The sequence below is a fragment of the Theobroma cacao genome, chromosome 3 (assembly GCF_000208745.1).
Source record: "Theobroma cacao cultivar B97-61/B2 chromosome 3, Criollo_cocoa_genome_V2, whole genome shotgun sequence".
In the NCBI taxonomy this organism is placed as follows: domain Eukaryota; kingdom Viridiplantae; phylum Streptophyta; class Magnoliopsida; order Malvales; family Malvaceae; genus Theobroma; species Theobroma cacao.
The window spans coordinates 26,002,326-26,019,466 of NC_030852.1; the positions used below are offsets into that span (position 1 = coordinate 26,002,326).

Sequence of the window (17,141 nt, forward strand, 5' to 3'; positions counted from 1 at the left end):
TACCAGTAATACACAACTTGATATATCATTTGTTGTAAATATTAGTAAGATATAATTCTTCTTCAACTCAAAAACATTGAAATGGAATTAAACATATACTTCGATATCTCTGAAGAACAATAGACATGGACTTATATTACTCAAATGTATCAAAATTAAATTTAATTGGTTATGTAGATGTAAAATATTTATTTGATCCACACAAAGCTTAATTCCAGACATGTTACTTATTCATATGTGGAGCTATGACTATGTCATGGTGTTCTGTGAAACAAATTATAGTTAGTACTTCTTTTAACCATGTAGAAATTTTAGCAGTTTATGAGGCAAGTCGTGAATGTGTCTGATTAAGATTTGTAACTCAACATATTCAAGAAATATGTGGCTTATCAACTAAGAATGAAATTTTAACAACATTATATGAGAATAATATTGTTTGCATAACAAAGTTAAAAGAAGGATATGTTAAAGGCGATGGAACAAAACATATTTCACTAAAAAATTCTTCTTTATGATCTCCAAGAACATGGTAATAGTAATGTTCAACAAATTTGTTCAAGTGACAATTTAGCAGATTTGTTCACCACAACCCTTTCTACTATAATATTTGAAAAATTGATAAAAAACATTGGAATGCGTAGTTTTAAATATCTTTAATAATGCAGTCGTCAGATGAGCAAAATACTAAAGGTACTCTTTTCCTTCATCAAGATTTTCTCCATTAGATTTTTCTTGATAAGGTTTTAAATGAGACAATATTTTAAAAGTGTATTCTTGAAAATAATTATATATTTTTTTTCCTTCACTTGGATTTTATCTCATGAGGTTTTTTCTTTGTAAAGTTTTAATAAACATATTTTTAATACAATAGATATTTAAGAGGGAGTGTTATGACTATTTTTGTGAATATCTATTTTATGGTTTTATATATATATATATATATAGTATATTTNTATATATATTTGAATGTAGATTAGCTTGGATGAAGATTAAGATTTAATTTATCCATCTAATCTTTTAGTATCATCTTCATTTTACAAATTCTACTTAGATAAGAGGTTATTAACCTATAAATAGGCCCTCTCAATTTATTTATAAATAAACACTAAAATAAGATCTTTTTACTCTTTCTAAATATTTTATTTTATATTTTCTTTATAATTATTCTTTCAAATTATATTTCATAACAAATTGAATATTAAAATTATTATTGATAATCAAGTTCAAATTGTAGGTATCCTAAAACTACTAACCAAACCCTACCCGAATTCGTGACAAATAATATTTTTACTATTTAAATTTGATTATAAAATATCTTAATTTTACTTAATCAAATCAAATGATATAAGGTACTTGATTATAAAATACATGTTCCCGTCCCTACTTATGATTCGAATCTTGAGCTCTTATCTGGCCCCTAATACATGGACACAAGGTCATGGAAAAAAAAAGAAAGAAAAAAAGAAAGAAAGAAATAATCTCATCATAAACCACTTTTCCTTTTGTTTGTAAGTGACATCGGCAAGATGGTCCTGAACCACAGCATTTTGGCTTTGTCCACAGGGTGTGGGGGCTGTCGGAGGTTGAAACTGAAAGTGGAAACATTGAGGTTAAGCAACCGCACCTGTCAATATCCCTAACGCAAATGGTGGATCCACGAATAGTTGCTGTGCCCCTACAAACCCCATCGAGGTTTTCCGGTTTTTCTTCTTTCTGATAAGTCAAAAGTGATGAGGAGAGTTCAGTTGATCTTTCAAGTCTTCTTCATTCTTTCTACGACGATCAGCATAAGATCCCTTATATGAGATGCAAAACTTAATTATGATTAATTAATTGTCGCTCGTGCATATTACTTTATAAAGGTTTTAACTACACACCAAAGACCTAAAAGGCTAAAGTGAAGGTGAGTTGAACATGATCAAATGATAGTATTTGGCTTTTGAGCAATAAAAAACAATAGTGGGGGCTTCACTAGACTGGAAGATTTCTGGCTTAAATTGACCTTCAGCAAGAGACATATCGACACCTGTCTTCCCAAGTTTTTAAAAACTCTAAGAAGAAAACAAAAAAGCCCAACGTCAGATTCATAATTGCCATTTCCAAAAGGGCATCATGATGAGATTCACTAAAGCTTTTCCGACTTTTTATCCCATCCCGCAAATAATAAACCTCCAATCTACCCCAACATTTCAATCAATCAATTAATTTTGCATAACACGTGTCGATCACTCCTTTGACCAAATAGAATCATTCGATTGTACCCCGACCCATACGTGTCGAACGCCAGATATATTGTCAGTGAAAACGCGAAGCAGGGGCTGTTTCCTGCTGTCTCCCCGGCCTTCTCGTTGTTCGACATAGATTGCTTGTTGTGGCCGTTAATTAGCACCCCATTGCTTTAACTGCCCAGCCCTCTCGGTTGACACAGGTTCATGCATGCGCCAACTCCAGCATGTCACATGCACTAAACCGAACTAGTTTACTCTCTCTTCATCTTTTTCTCACCTTAATTACAAGGGTAAATTTTATTCAAGTTCTCAAGTTTTTGTTATTATTCAATTCAACTCTATTAGATTTGAAGATGGAACATTCCATCTCAAAATAATAAACAGTGTTAATAGATGTGATGAATTTATTAAACTATTCATAATCTTAAATGTTGAAATACTTTTTTGCATGATCCTCCATATTCTTTTTTTATCCATAATAAGAGAAAAGTGGCAAAACAAAAAAACTTTGAACACATAAAAAAACAAAGAAAACATTTATCAATTTCATTAGTTGTGGAAAGATTAAACTCTAATTGGATGTAATTTGGGGATTTCAAATCCTAGTTATAAGATTTTTTTATAATTTTACAATAAGATTTTTTCATTGTAAAATAGAGCACATGCTTTAAAGCAAGAAAATTTTGTTATAATAGTTGTTGATGGTGAGTTCAAGGTTGCATGATTTGGTGATTCATTTCAACAATAGCCAAATTGCCATTGAAAAGATAATTACTCATTCCTCGAGTTAACATATGATCTATTGGAAGCTACTATAGATGATTCCACTTCTGGCATGGCCGCATGGGCTATAGCCATTCATCCAAACTCAAAAGAATTCTTGGAGTTGAAAATTGATGTTGATGTGTTAAATTTGCTGTAAATGCATGAAGGTTCAAAGGAATCCAACTTTATTTGAAAATCACTCATACAATTCCTCTTGAAACAATATTCAAGTCCATCGATCACTACAGGTACTTATTCTTCCATACCTACTTTTAAAATTGGTTTTGTTGTTGATAATGTTAATAATGTGGTCTCTGTTCATGCTGGTGGAAATGCTAACGGTAGAGGGAAAGATGGGTTGGGGAACTTAGCAAGTCAAGTGTAGATGTAGGTGCTGGTAGTTCAAACACTATTCGATTTGATTATAAGAATCTAATGGCGGAAAGTGAATCTAGTAATGAGCATGACCGTTAAAGATAAAACAAGATTTTAGGCTAGTAAGAAAAGATAATACTTCAATTGGTTTGCTAGGGGGATTACAAGTTCAACTCTTGCTGGATTAAGGTTTTGTTTTCTTTAATATTATTAAAATAAGATTATATACATGCTTAAAAGAATCCCTTTGAAAAGTTGGGAATTCCATGCCCAAATCTTAACATTGGTGCTTTAATGGTAAAGATTAGCCAAATAAATAGCGTAGGAAAAGCTAAAACCATTTTTATGGGTTGGGAGGAGGGGCCGGCCAAAAAGTCCATAATCGGGAAATTATAATGAAAATGATCGTCAAACAAGTCAAATAGTGGGTGTAGTAATAATAATGGAAATGAAGGATAATTATGGAAAGCACATTCCTAGTGCGGTCGTGTCACCGGAGTCATCTGCGCCAGACTGGACACACCAATGAGAGAGCATGCTCTCCCCAACACCTAGTGATGGATGTATGGTAAACTCGTTTTCGCTTTGCATGGAACATATTTTTATTTGTATCCCATCTTTGAAAATCACAAGAGCCCCTATTTATTGATTCTTGTGTATAAATATAGCTAAACATAGAGCTTTATGCAACAAGTTTATACTTGATTTAGGTGGGTTTAAAGAAATGGGGAGGGGGAAGGTAGAGATGAAAAGGATAGAGAACCCAACGAGCAGGCAAGTCACCTTCTCAAAGAGAAGAAATGGGCTTCTAAAGAAGGCTTTTGAGCTGTCCATCCTCTGCGATGCTGAAGTTGCCCTGCTCATCTTCTCTTCCACGGGAAAAGCTTACCAGTTTGCCAGTCATGAGTAAGTTCTATTCTCTCTTGTATTTTTTCACCTTTTTCGCCAACCATGTATGACTTAAAACCCCTTGGGTTCACATTTTGTCATGGAAGCATGTTAATTGATGCCAGGGCGTAAATTGTAAACCAAGCATTATATATGTTGTTTGATATTTTTCTTTGCTCTTAATATATTGCTGCAGCATGGATAGGAGCATTGGAAAGTATAGGAGCGAAGTAGGGCTGCCTGATTCAAGTAACCCTCAATTTAGAACCATGGAGGTAGTGTGATGAGTTCTGATCAAGCTTACTTTTCAATATTTAAGGCATGTGTGAATAATGAAGATAATTCCAGTATACAGTATAAACTATATACAACTACATTACAAAGAATTTTGAAGTTGTTACGAAGAAATTATATACTGAATATGTGTACTCAACAGTTTCTTCTTTTTCTTCTTCCTTTCTAACATTATTATACCTCAGTGTCATTATTATAAAATTAGGTGTAAAATTCAAGGAAAAATAAGTAGTTTGTAACTATAGCTGCTGATAATCTCACTTTTGTTGTTTTCTGTTGTAAACTAGACACGTTCATGGATTGAGTCGGTTCTCGTTGCCCAAGGCCTAGGGTTAAATTATTTCTGTTATTTACTGTTTGTATTTATGCTCTAGGATACACAGAGCTTGGTTTTTTTTTTTTGAAAGACTTGGTTGGGATCTATATTCTGGATAAAAATATAAGGCAAAAATATTTATAATTGCTTTAATAACAGACTTCAGTTTGTGTGCATGGACAATAGCACCTAAAGACCAGGAAGATAATGCCTTAATGGCGTTCAGACATTGACTTATGCTAGGATATATGTGGTCTCTGCTTCTGCAGGCAGGTCAGTTTATGACTGCTTCTGGTTAGCAATCCTTTTCACCCAGTGGGCTTAATTCCACCTTTTATGGTTTCAGAACATGGGCCCGAAATTGAACTTTATATATGTATAAGCACTTTGGAACTCAGGCAACTAAAACTGAGTTTTCCAATAGCGTTCAAGCATGTATTAATTATATACCATTTCACAAACATCTCTTTGCAAAGCCAAAGGTCAAACCTTCAATTTTGTTCGTAAATTAGCTGCATGCATACTTGTCAGTTGAAGACTTTAAACTCTATTTTGGTCTATATGATATGCCAAGAGCTTTGATTTCTTGCTGTTCACAGTTTTGGAGAAGTGAGATTGAAGAGTTAAAGAGATCCATAAACACCTTGGAAGCAAGACTTAAGTACGTGCAACTGTTGCTGCAATACTATCTGCGTTGTTGTTGCCCAGACAATTTGCCATGTTGTCATCAGCATGTCTGTTTTTTTATGCAGGCACTTATCCGGAGAAGACCTATTATCTTTAGGCATGAGAGACTTGAAACAGCTGGAGCGACAGTTGAAGATAGGCGTTGAACGTGTCCGCTCAAGAAAGGTACAAACATTAATACATAGTCATGTGAGTTATATATTATAGAACTAGTGATGATCAGGCACTTTTGTTTTGACCAGAAAGCTGAATCAGAAGAGAACGTTTAACCATGATAATGGCATTAATTGTTGTTAAAAAATTATTACTTTCTAAACAATATAATTTGATCTTCTACTAATTTGCAATTCTATTAAACAGAGACGCATTGTTTCGGATCATGCCACCTTGCTGAAGAGAAGGGTAAGAAAATGCCTGCGAGAAACCTTATTTCCTGACAACTATTGAATTTCGCTGGCCAGTGGCCTGATTTATTTAAATGCTACAAAAAGAGATGTAAGAACTTTGTGCCTTGATTGGAAGTTGTAACATATGATCAAGGTGACTCCTTAAAACTCTCCTTCAAACTCTTGGAACTGAAAGTCATGATCAGAAATTTTTATAGTAGAGGAAAGATGACATATTTTCCCTCCTCTGATCAGTCCTCTAAAAAATATTTCAACTATCATACCAATCGTGTATGGTGCCCTTCAGGAAGTTATGGTAAGGCAGCGACATACACCATGTCGTCGTCCAGTTGAGATTCTGGTAAATTTCAACTGGCATATATCAATACCTCTACACAACTTATTATGCTGAGTTTGATGAAATATTATCAGAAGCAAATTCAAACTTACATCTTGTTTTTCAACGCAGCACAAAGAATTGCATGAGGACAACACTCGTCTCCAGAAAAGAGTGAGATTTTCTCCTGCACCTTATATTACTACTACTATTTTAGTTTGGAAGCATTAGATTTTGAAATGAACCTTTTTGATGTTAAGTTGAAGGAGCTACATGACGGTAACCTCAGCTCAACAATTGTGGGTGAAAATGTTTGCAGCATGTTTCAGCAAAGGTATAGATTAATCAATAATCACCCTTAATTCAACAGGTCTTCGATAGACTACATATATGTAGCATCTTCTCTTGTGATAAATATACATGCCACATAAGTCATCTTAAAAGATTTATAATTGCAGCCATACATTTTTAGATTAATTCCTTATCTTTATTGTGGTATATTTAAAAATTTAACCATAGAAATGCAACCTTTTGATTGGATGATACCCAAAAAAGATGTCATATACACAATTTTCTTCTGCTGGACTTGTGAAGTTGTGCAGAGATTAGTGAAACTTTCTGAAATACTTGGTGCTTCTATTCTTTACTATCTGTCATATTGCTAGGCCCATACTTGGTGTTTCTATGGAAGACTGGAACTGTTTGCATTGTTAAGAACTTTTTTGTGCTTTGGAATGCAGGATTCTTCAAGATGAAAATCTCCTTAAAGAAGCAGAAAAGGTCTCCCACTAAGGCTAGATTTGCTTCAGTCAAGGCTAGATTTGCTTCAGTCACTTCAGCTGCACGCGCTACTATATTATTGCATAGTAGTTGACAGTGACATATTTGTTTGCCCTGGCTTTATGTTTTGATTTGGATGATTTTTATAGTTTCAATTAATCTTAGGGGCCAAAAGTTGTAAAAACAATATTTGTGGAGAATCCCCATATGTGTGACAAGATGTACAAAAGATAATATCGTATCATCACTTTGATCATACAAGAAATATATATTCCCCTGAAAAGGCATACATATATAGGCCACCACACAGGGACAAAGGTAAACGGGGGAAGATAGTGCCTCTGAAAGGAGTTTTTGCAGCACATGGTTAGGAAGAAAATTTTGGTATTTACTGCATCTACAAGAGATGTCCTAGAGATCTCTACTGTAGGTGCCATAGAAGCATGAAAAAAGCCCAAAATAACCTTTGGTATGATCACAAAACATACGTAAGTTAACCCTATGGAGGTTCTAAGTACTCCTTGTTTCATACCTTGGTAAGATGTTCTTTCAAGGTTAACTCATGCAGAACATCTCCCAATATCTGAAACATGGCATTTAGGATAAATATGAGGCCAAACTGAGTATATGTTTTTGATCATGTAAACAAGCATATTACTTTACAACAGAGAAAAACTTTTACATATTACAGCTTCCAACAGAAAGGAAGGATATGTATCTACCATTGGTATTAGCAATCAAAACAGATTAAGAAAAACTTCCAAGCAAGTCAAGGAACTTACACTTGATCAATCCCCCCTTTCAAGACTAAAACGCTTTCGAACGCCTGATATATAACTTGTAGCCCTGTCATCGATGCCTTCATCATAGTTGTATAGTTCAACACAACCATAGGAGTCATTTCTTGTATCAGAGGCAAGATAAGAGTGCTTCTGCTTTGTTGAATGATCATCGCTATAGAAACCTGTAGAAACCATTGTACCAGATTGGCTAGGCATAGGCTTGTTGCTATACTGAACAGAAGATGATGTCTTTGGTGCCTGATACAGAGACATGATCATCTTACCTTTCTTGAATCCTTTACGCTTAGACTCCATTAACTCACCAAGATCTTTTTTTTTTTATGTTGTTCAGTGTAAATTAAGTTCAATCTGCATCTATATATATAGTGGATTCCTATAGTCCAAAGGTATGAGATAGAGATAAAATCTTAGCTTAAACAGATAATATTGGCCCTAAATAAAATATCTTGTGGGATATCTGTATCAGGTAGATATTTTAGAAATTCGAAATCAGCCCAGATACTTTTCAGCTTGTTTAGTAGTAGTCTAATTGAAGCAACAAGTGCACAAAGTGCACTGTGATCTCCCAGCTTTGTTGCATTGAAGGAAATGGGGCCAGCATTCCCAGATATATATGTTGCTTCCATCCTTTTCTTGGGAACTTTAGCCTTTAATAAGATGTGAAAGCTAAGATGCTTCCATGCCCAAAGAAAATGAAACTAGACATGTTCTTTTGTATAAAACCAGGCTGATAATATCACGATATCATGTAGTATATATCTTTCTGATTGAATGACTTGTGCTAGAGATAAACTTGACCAAGATCAATTGATCATTACATTGCATAGGCATTTTGACTAGTTGGGTCTTGCCCCAAGTTGTTCCCTCACACCATTCTGTATACTCACCGGTCTCCAGTAATGAGATTATTCCAAGTAGCTTAATTTTTTCCCACTAAACTAAAACAACAAATGAAAAGGGAATAGCTTTATTTATTCCATGCATGTCTAAACATAAACAGTCCACTCCACTGATTAACAGACAATAATTTCATTCAATGCATTCATTCGTCAGCATTCAACAAAGAACTTCAATTTTAGGATTCATCATGGTACATTTCTTTCAAGTCTTTAACAAGTTAATGATGGATATATAATTCGGCAGTAATTAAGACTAAAGGCTAAATCCCACTCTGTCATCCTTATGGTCGTGAAGGACTTGACAAGATCGAACGGAAAAAATAAAGTACAGTATATATATTTGACCATTAATTTGTGAATTCTTATCCATATCATTGTTAGCAGTGGCACCATATATGTTTTGTCAGACGTTCTAGTTAGACAAATAGCCTCTGGAAACCTGCTTTGGTTGATTGGATCAAATTCCAAATTCGAATCAATTCTTAGACAGTTGAATGTTGATGTCTAACCGAGAGGATGCTCTCTCTATACATGCAAAGCTACAGTCCAAGGGTACGAAAAGACAAAAACATTGCAACTTGACTGATATGTTTTTTGCTCCAACATCTTTAAAGAAAAAAAGAAGCAGAAGCGTCAATGTAGAACTAACTGTATATGGTGATAAGGAGATTCTGAAAAACTAGAGTTTTGCGTTGAGTCAAATATGGCTCCTAAAAGCACTGCCTTTTGGGCTGCAAGTGGGGTGTCATGGTATCATATGAAAGCAGAGTGACATAGAGCAAGTGTCACTAGTTTTTATTGATTATTACGTTACATAATTTTGGAATCTAAATCATTGCCAGGTTGCTACAAACAAAGCAATCACAAACTATGGCTGACAAAACAGAGCAACATGAAAAGTCAAGGGCATTGCTAAAATGTTGTACAAATTTATTATTAATGGGCAGAGTGTTGTTTTACAATTGCTTTGGGCTTATAGCCAGTTTCTGGGCTCAGCTCATAACCCACCAAAATCATCTGATTGGGGTTCGGCTTTTCTCCTTTAGCCCATTCTCATCTCTCTCCTCTATTTTCGCTAGCGTTGAAGCTCTAAATCCCTTTCTCTCTCCACCATTACCACCAACAATGGCGTCATCTATAGCGGCCCGCATCTCCAGAAAGGCAGCGGCCTCGGCATTCTCCGCTCACTGCCACACCATCGCCTCCCGTAATTTCGCGGCGGAGGCGGCCAAAGCGATCTCGCCGTCGGCGGATCGAGTGAAGTGGGACTACAGGGGCCAACGAAAGATAATCCCTCTCGGACAGTGGGTCCCGAAGGTAGCTGTCGACGCTTACGTGGCGCCTAACGTTGTCTTGGCTGGTCAAGTAACCGTCAGCGACGGAGCCTCGGTGTGGAACGGCTGCGTCCTACGTGGCGATCTCAACAAGATTACCGTTGGATTCTGCTCTAATGTCCAGGAACGCTGCGTAATTCACGCTGCCTGGTCCTCACCTACCGGTAATCCTTTCATTTTTCTTTCTTCTTTTGGTTTTTTTGAGACCTTTTTCTTAAAGAAATTTTAGGGTTTTGTAGTTCTTTTGGACTTGTTTAGAATAAAAAAATTTAAGTTGAATTAGATTTGGTTTTGATGTTAATTTACTGTGGAATGAGCTAAATTAGTTTAAGCTTTAACTGATTGAGACTTGTACATTGGGAGTATGAAAAATAAGTTTTGATATGTTCAATGCAGCTGAAAAATTACAAAGGAAACAACAATGGTTAGGCAGAATTTAGTGTTGCAGCTTCTAGAATTTAGGTGCCTGGGTCTTAGGAGCTGTTGGTGTTCGTATAATGCATATTGAGCTAATTTACTCGTTGAAAGACAAAGGTTTTGTTGCTTCTTCTTATTTCTTACTGTCAGATGCAGAACATATTTTTAGGTTTCATTTTGAGCTTTACAGACATCATTAGCCTCATTTTTTTTTTGTGACATTCAGTACATAAGGTCTACATGTTGATCCATTAGGTGATAGCTTGAAGTATCGCCTATTTCCTTGGCATTCAATTCTTTGCATTGTCAAAATACCCATGACTCAAGGACCAATCATAGGATGAAAAAAGGGTAAAATAGATGTTGGTCTGCAGTGCAGCTTTGATAGTTGCTAAGAATGTAAATGTCCATGCCAAGAAAAGTGTGTTTTATTCTAGACTGGCTATGTAAGTGAATTGCAATAATCAGTCTAAGCTATGAAAATGGTCCTTGTTCCATGTTCTTATTATGCATAGGGAAGCTAATGTGTTGCAGCTGTGGAATGCTCAGAACATGATGTGATATGTGCAAAAAAAAAAAAAACTAAAGAGCTGTCAGCACAGATGTGTAGTTGCTTAGCACCACCCTTAGGTTAATCCTACTTCAACAAAAGGAAGGACATGCTTCACTTTTTAGATTCAATCTGCGGATTCCCAATGAACCAAAAGGGAGTCTTTTAATGAATGATTATGAACCTGTCAAAGAAAAATAGTTATGTATAGCACAATGACACAGGGAAATCTCCTGTCTGTGAAGTAACAGTGACAGCTTAGACTAACTTTGGCCGTACCCATGACATTATTTTTAAAGCTTTTTGCTTATTATTGAATTAAATGTCCTCCTGGCATTGCTGAACAGCAGAAATGCAGTTTTCAGGTCTACAAAATGTTATAATGGCTTTCAATAAAATTACAAAAGAGTAATCACATTTAGAGGGATACTATTAGTGATCTTCGCTTTAGTTTCCATTGATGTTTTTGGTTATCATATGATTTGCTTAAATGCATCAGTTGTTGGTAGGGCATAGGTGCAAAAACATGTAAATTATGTTAAAGAACTGGAGAACTGGAGAAATGTAAATTATGATCCCATTTCCTAACCCATTAAAAATCTTGTTCGCTAGAGTTTACATTTTCATCGCCTCTTCTAGTGGATGGATAGAGGCACAGGAGCTATCATATTTCTTTTATTCTAAATCTATCTCTAAATATGGTACCCACAACAGCTATTGCATTCCGGTTGACCAGTATAGGAAGTGGAGACTTAGTGATTTCTCGCTTTGATAGTAGCTTTAGGGAGATTATTCTCCCCCATCGTACATGGAAGGGTATTTTTATAGTAATGAAGGTTATTAAGTGATGAAAAATCGTCTCTGTGTGACCCCTCAAAGATTCCTGGTTTTTTCACATGTCTTTTTATTAATAGTTTCAGGGATCTGAAATTTGCAACTTGCTCCTTGCTATTGCTGTTACATGCCTTTTCTGAAAATGCCTTCTTTTGTTTCCAAAACAATTGGTTGACTGTCAAGAACTGGTTCATTCTTGAATCTTGTTTATTGGTTGATCCTCTTTCTCTACTCTTGGAGCCTGCAGACCCATGCTTGATTGCAGGTCAGCCTCATTCTTGTAACTGGGGATTGCTTCAATCGTTTATGCTGTGCGGTAAAAATGGATCATATAAGCCAATGTTTTAGATAGAACTTTATTCTGTCCATGCGTCGTTCAGGGATCAAGTCAATTCTATACCTCATTGGCAACATCACAAGAAACTCTATTAACAAATTCTGAATATATTTAATATGAAACTTTTTTCTATATTACAGGACTTCCAGCTGAGACATCAATTGAGAGGTTTGTGACAATTGGGGCATACAGTCTCTTGAGGTCATGCACAATTGAACCAGAGTGCATTATCGGACAGCATTCTATTCTTATGGAAGGTTCCTTGGTGGAGACTCACTCTATCCTTGAAGCCGGTTCTGTAGTTCCACCAGGTAGGAGAATCCCAACTGGTGAGCTTTGGGCAGGAAATCCAGCCAGGTTTGTCCGGGCTCTGACCCATGAAGAAACCTTAGAAATCCCGAAACTTGCGGTTGCAATTAATGATCTGAGCAAAGAACATTTCTCAGAGTTCCTTCCATACTCAACAATATATTTGGAAGTTGAGAAGTCAAAGAAGTCCCTAGGAATTACTATTTGATTGCTTTTTGGTTGTCATTTTTCCATATATCGGTTTACTGGAGTTTCCCTTGCAAGGAAATAAGCGGCCAAAGAACATATAGAAAAGAAGTTTTATCCGTTGTTTATCCATGTATTTTGATCATGTTGGCTGTTGAAAAAACTTGTAGTTGTGAGTGAGTTCCAATGAAGGGAATATAGTTGCAATTGAAGAAGGATATTGTGGAGTAGTTTCCTTTGTATGCTGAAGTCTACTGTTTTTGCCCTTTGTCATGGTATTTATTTGTTAATTGTCAGCTTCCTTCACATCAAAATCAAAATCAAAATCAAAATCAAATTGAATGATTGATGAAGATATCATATAACCCTGTGCTGTCTGTTGGACTTATGTAATTAAGCCCTAGCTACCGATGTTGGATCCTTTGATCTCATCAACACGCAACTGTTGTCTCTTGGGCTCCATTTCGTTATAACTTTTGCATTTTTGCCTGCCAGACTAAAAAATGACAAGTTTTTTTCAACAGCAATCTTTATTTTGCAACTCCAACCTAACCAAAACAAATTGTGAGGAACAATCAAATGAAGACTTGATATATTTTTCTTCAGATGTTGGTATTGATTTATTTCTTAAAGGCTCAATCCTATTACTACTAAATAGAACCAGAGTCCATTGTCATTCCAAATTATCAAATTCCAGATACTGTGAGAGAAAAAGCATATTCCCTCTAGAAAAGATTTGAAGATTATTATTCTGGACATTTGCGTGCGTGCGTGCGTGCGTGCGTTTGTCACAATTAGCAAAGTCTCAAGTATGGGCGTGGACTGGGATTATAGATTCTCTGGGTTGGTACAAAATATTGCAATTTACCACCTCACTGCTTACTACTACTGCTATTATTGTTCTTTTTCTATAGTTGGCTCGTTTGTCTCATGACCCCGGAGCAGTGAACTGAAGCACCATGGAAACTATTAGAACTCCATTCATTCTTGGTCAAGTCAAGCTCCAAGTGCTCAACCTTAGTAAGTTACTTTATAAAGTGTTGCAACTCTCAAAATATAATTAAGGTTATGAGAAAGTTCAAGAGCAGAGTGGTCTGAACCTTATTAGAAACCATAGAGCTGGACAAGTCTTGCAAGAAAGAAAGATAGCAATCAGTAGATGAAGCATCGGTTGCCAGAAAACAAGTTTTTCGCTATGTCGGCTGGACAAACTTTGATTAGAATAAAGATTCTACAGGGCGGGTTATGTAGCTGCTTGTAGAACTCAAAGGACAAAGAGACAGGTTGCTGCTTCTGGTGCTGGGGGTCAAATCTAAACTTCATTTTCAATGCTTTGTGTCATCATTTAATATAATTAATGTGCACTACATTGTGGGGAAACTTGGACAAACAACATTAGGTGGGTGTGTTCCCGTACCTTAGCGAATACATGGTTTCTTCCTGTCTTTAGTGGGAAGGAGAATTAATTAGACGAATCACTGAGCAGAGACCTCTCTCTCTCCGCCCACCCAAAATTTTCTAACACGTAAATTTGAACCAGTCTATCATCTAGTTCCTTATTGGTATGTGGGAGAGCCTTGTCAAACTTAATAAATATATTTTAAATGACATAATCATAATATAACAATCGTGATTACTTTCTGTAGCTTTTCAACAACCCCTACCTCTTTGGTCCTTATAAACTAGATCATTATTTACAGCTGATTTTGGAGCACTTATTCCATTACAAAAGCAGCATCATCATCACCATCTTCCACTGGCATGGCAATATGCCATCTGCTACATTCGATCTCTTGATGAATTGGAATATGGCCAGCTCATGACTTAGCAAAACCAGTTCAATATCCCTTGCTGTAGCTGCCCACCATGTAATGCAAACAATTGGTCACAACTTTATTTCAATATACCAAAATGGGTGTTCAAGAAAATTAATTTCAACAAAGCTCGTTTCATTGATTAATTAATCAATATTCTAGGCAAAAAAGTTTTCGAAAATTTTAGTCATGTTCCTCTCATATGTTAATTCATTTCCTTTTAAGGTAAATATATATATATATTGGAAATGTTAAAAGTATATGATATGATTATATTAGAATTTTATAAAATATTACCGGCCATTAAAAGAGAGCTATAGTGATTAAGATATTTATAGCTCAAAATCTTAGACTTTTTTCATACGATAAAATTTTCTAGATTTGATTGCGATTATAAATTTTATTTTCAAAATAATTGTTTCATTTTTCTATTTTTTGATGAGAGTATAAATTGACGAAAATAAAAAAGTAACCATGATAGTTACATGAATACTACTTATTTTTTTAACGGAACATGAATATATTATTTTCAATGAACAGGAAATTAAGACCCTATTTGATAAAAAGAAATGTATCATATAGATTCAAGTGTTTTTGGGGCAGTACTGGAGTCATAGGTCATCAACCACTAAGCATGGTGGAAAACCTAATGGGAAAATTTATATAAATTGTCACTCTTCTAAATGAAGCAAAGATTTTGACGTCTCAACCATTCTAGTATCTATCTAGCTAGCTAGCGTATAATTATACCTCTTCCATCTCATTTCCACTTCCTTTCCTTGTATTACATTCTCATAATTCAGTAGCTGCATAGTTCCTGCTTCTTCTTCCTTTATCTTGACCTCCGCTCCATCACCATCAAAAGAAACGAATATCCTATACATGGATGAGGGCAGCCAGGCAAGTTTATCATTTGGTTTATGCTTCTTTGTCAGTTGGATCTTGTTAAGTGGTAAGCACAAAGAGAAAACGGGGATGTTGGAATGGCTCAATCAAATCAAATCTCCCAAGCTTTTTATGGGTGTTTTAATTTGATTGAGCCGTGCCAATATCACGTTAATTACTTATCTTCATATAATTATATATTCTTTTTCTTTTTCTTTTGTTTCAGTTTCACACTACGAATATTCATGCTATAACAAGTTCTTTTCTTGAGGTATATCTTTCCACTGACAAAGTAGAAGGGACTGAAATGATCTCATGCATATATTTCATGAAATTCTTCTTCCCCAGCCTCCTTTGCATGCACAAATATCCTGGAAAATTGTTTAGGAGCAAAATTATATACACTCAAAAATCCTCTCACAGGATGGGGATTATCCCAAACCAATACTGTGGATTTTAGCAAATAATAGATTAGATCCATTCCTGGCTTTTGTCTCTGATGAAACAGTGAGGACTGAGGATAATCTTGATCAGAATAGGCTGTCCGAAAAGGAACTGCGTAGCAACCATATAAATTGTCTTATTTTAACGACCCAAGGTTGGATTACTGGTTATTTGCCTTTTATATCGAAAGGTCAAAGTTGAAGACTCAACTTCCTCAATAACTATACATCTTTTTTGGTCGTTGACAGTGTGCCAAGAAAATATTTTGGTCCTCTCCAGCTGAGCCATGTCATCCTTGTGGTAGTGGCCCATCATTTTTCATCCTCTTTTCTTCTTCACGACCAAATCTAATGTGAAAAGTGAAACAATATCGTCAACTGAAAGACCAAAAACCCTAAGCTCCATGTATATAGCAGCATGGTTTTGTTAGTGAACTGATGCAGGTAATGCAAATTATCAGTGTCTAAGCTAATTACGCTGTTTGGGTCTGTTTGCTCATGTTGGTTTACTCATCATATCTTTGTCTGCATTTTACTCAGATCTTCGTAGTTAAGGTGAAGAAATTGGCATCTTCAGTAACTTGGCATCATAAGAGAATTCAGGGAGGGAATATATCCACATAGCAAAGCACAACTTAACAATTCCCATTGGTCAGGGTTCTTCCAACCTCATTAATCACATGTGGTTCCAATACATCTCTCGTTAATTTATTCCATTTTCATCCATATTCATGCTTGACACGCTGAATTGCCGGTGCTCAGTGAAAACGAGATGACACTTTGCAGTATTACCAGTTTAGCTCATACCTCTGCCTAGAATGTTTGACAGACTAGAGGAATGTCAGGCATGATGCCAAATTCTCCTTTTTCTAATGAAGTAATTTTCTTATTGCTACGTATGGTTTGGTGGGAGCGAAGGGCATATGGTAAAAGTGGGGAAAAGGGGAAAAAGAGAATCTGCACTTTCCCATGCCCCATGACCCAATATTTCCACAATTGGAAAGAAAATGTAAAGAAAACATCCATTTCATTAGAAGTAATCATTTGATGATTCAGAATTATATATGTCCATTAACTATCTTTTCGCGCCTTTCCATTCTTCATTCATTTTACCAAACTAGAAAACCGACCATTTTTATTTTGCTTTCCCTAGTTTTTCCTCCCTCCTAAAATATAGTGTAAAAGTTTTTTGCGTGATATTTCTTTCAATCCTTAAAGCTATAACCTGCAAGCCAGTGGACTCGACTCAGCTTCCCCTCTCCAATAACAATTTT

The 17,141-nt window shown here is 35.6% G+C and overlaps 2 protein-coding genes and 2 long non-coding RNA genes across 6 annotated transcripts; 3 read left to right on the forward strand and 1 right to left on the reverse strand.

Annotated features, from left to right (window-relative positions):
• LOC18605122 (MADS-box transcription factor 23) lies at nucleotides 3,062-7,312 on the forward strand. Of its 2 annotated transcripts, none has more exons than XM_007037945.2 (9): nucleotides 3,062-3,241; nucleotides 4,079-4,274; nucleotides 4,453-4,531; nucleotides 5,466-5,527; nucleotides 5,619-5,718; nucleotides 5,914-5,955; nucleotides 6,409-6,450; nucleotides 6,537-6,610; nucleotides 7,017-7,312. In XM_007037945.2, exons 2-9 carry the CDS (start codon nucleotides 4,093-4,095, stop codon nucleotides 7,066-7,068), a joined length of 633 nt encoding a protein of 210 aa, XP_007038007.1. In that variant the 5' UTR covers nucleotides 3,062-3,241; nucleotides 4,079-4,092; the 3' UTR covers nucleotides 7,069-7,312. The 2 variants fall into 2 exon arrangements, with proteins under 2 accessions (XP_007038007.1, XP_017972308.1); XM_018116819.1 differs by lacking the exon at nucleotides 3,062-3,241 and adding an exon at nucleotides 3,872-3,931.
• Nucleotides 7,313-8,198, reverse strand: LOC108661080. The gene is made up of 2 exons (XR_001926888.1): nucleotides 7,839-8,198; nucleotides 7,313-7,639 (listed from the first exon to the last, which is right to left on the reverse strand). It is a non-coding gene; the product is annotated as an uncharacterized LOC108661080 (long non-coding RNA).
• Nucleotides 9,779-12,993, forward strand: LOC18605123 (gamma carbonic anhydrase-like 1, mitochondrial). Its single transcript, XM_018118458.1, has 2 exons — nucleotides 9,779-10,256; nucleotides 12,371-12,993. The coding sequence occupies exons 1-2, from the start codon at nucleotides 9,884-9,886 to the stop codon at nucleotides 12,745-12,747; spliced, it is 750 nt and encodes a 249-aa protein (XP_017973947.1). The 5' UTR covers nucleotides 9,779-9,883; the 3' UTR covers nucleotides 12,748-12,993.
• On the forward strand, nucleotides 15,225-16,945 carry LOC108661097. 2 transcript variants are annotated; one of them, XR_001926915.1, is made up of 3 exons: nucleotides 15,227-16,022; nucleotides 16,117-16,311; nucleotides 16,408-16,945. It is a non-coding gene; the product is annotated as an uncharacterized LOC108661097 (long non-coding RNA). The 2 variants fall into 2 exon arrangements; XR_001926914.1 differs by having other exon boundaries at nucleotides 15,225-16,311.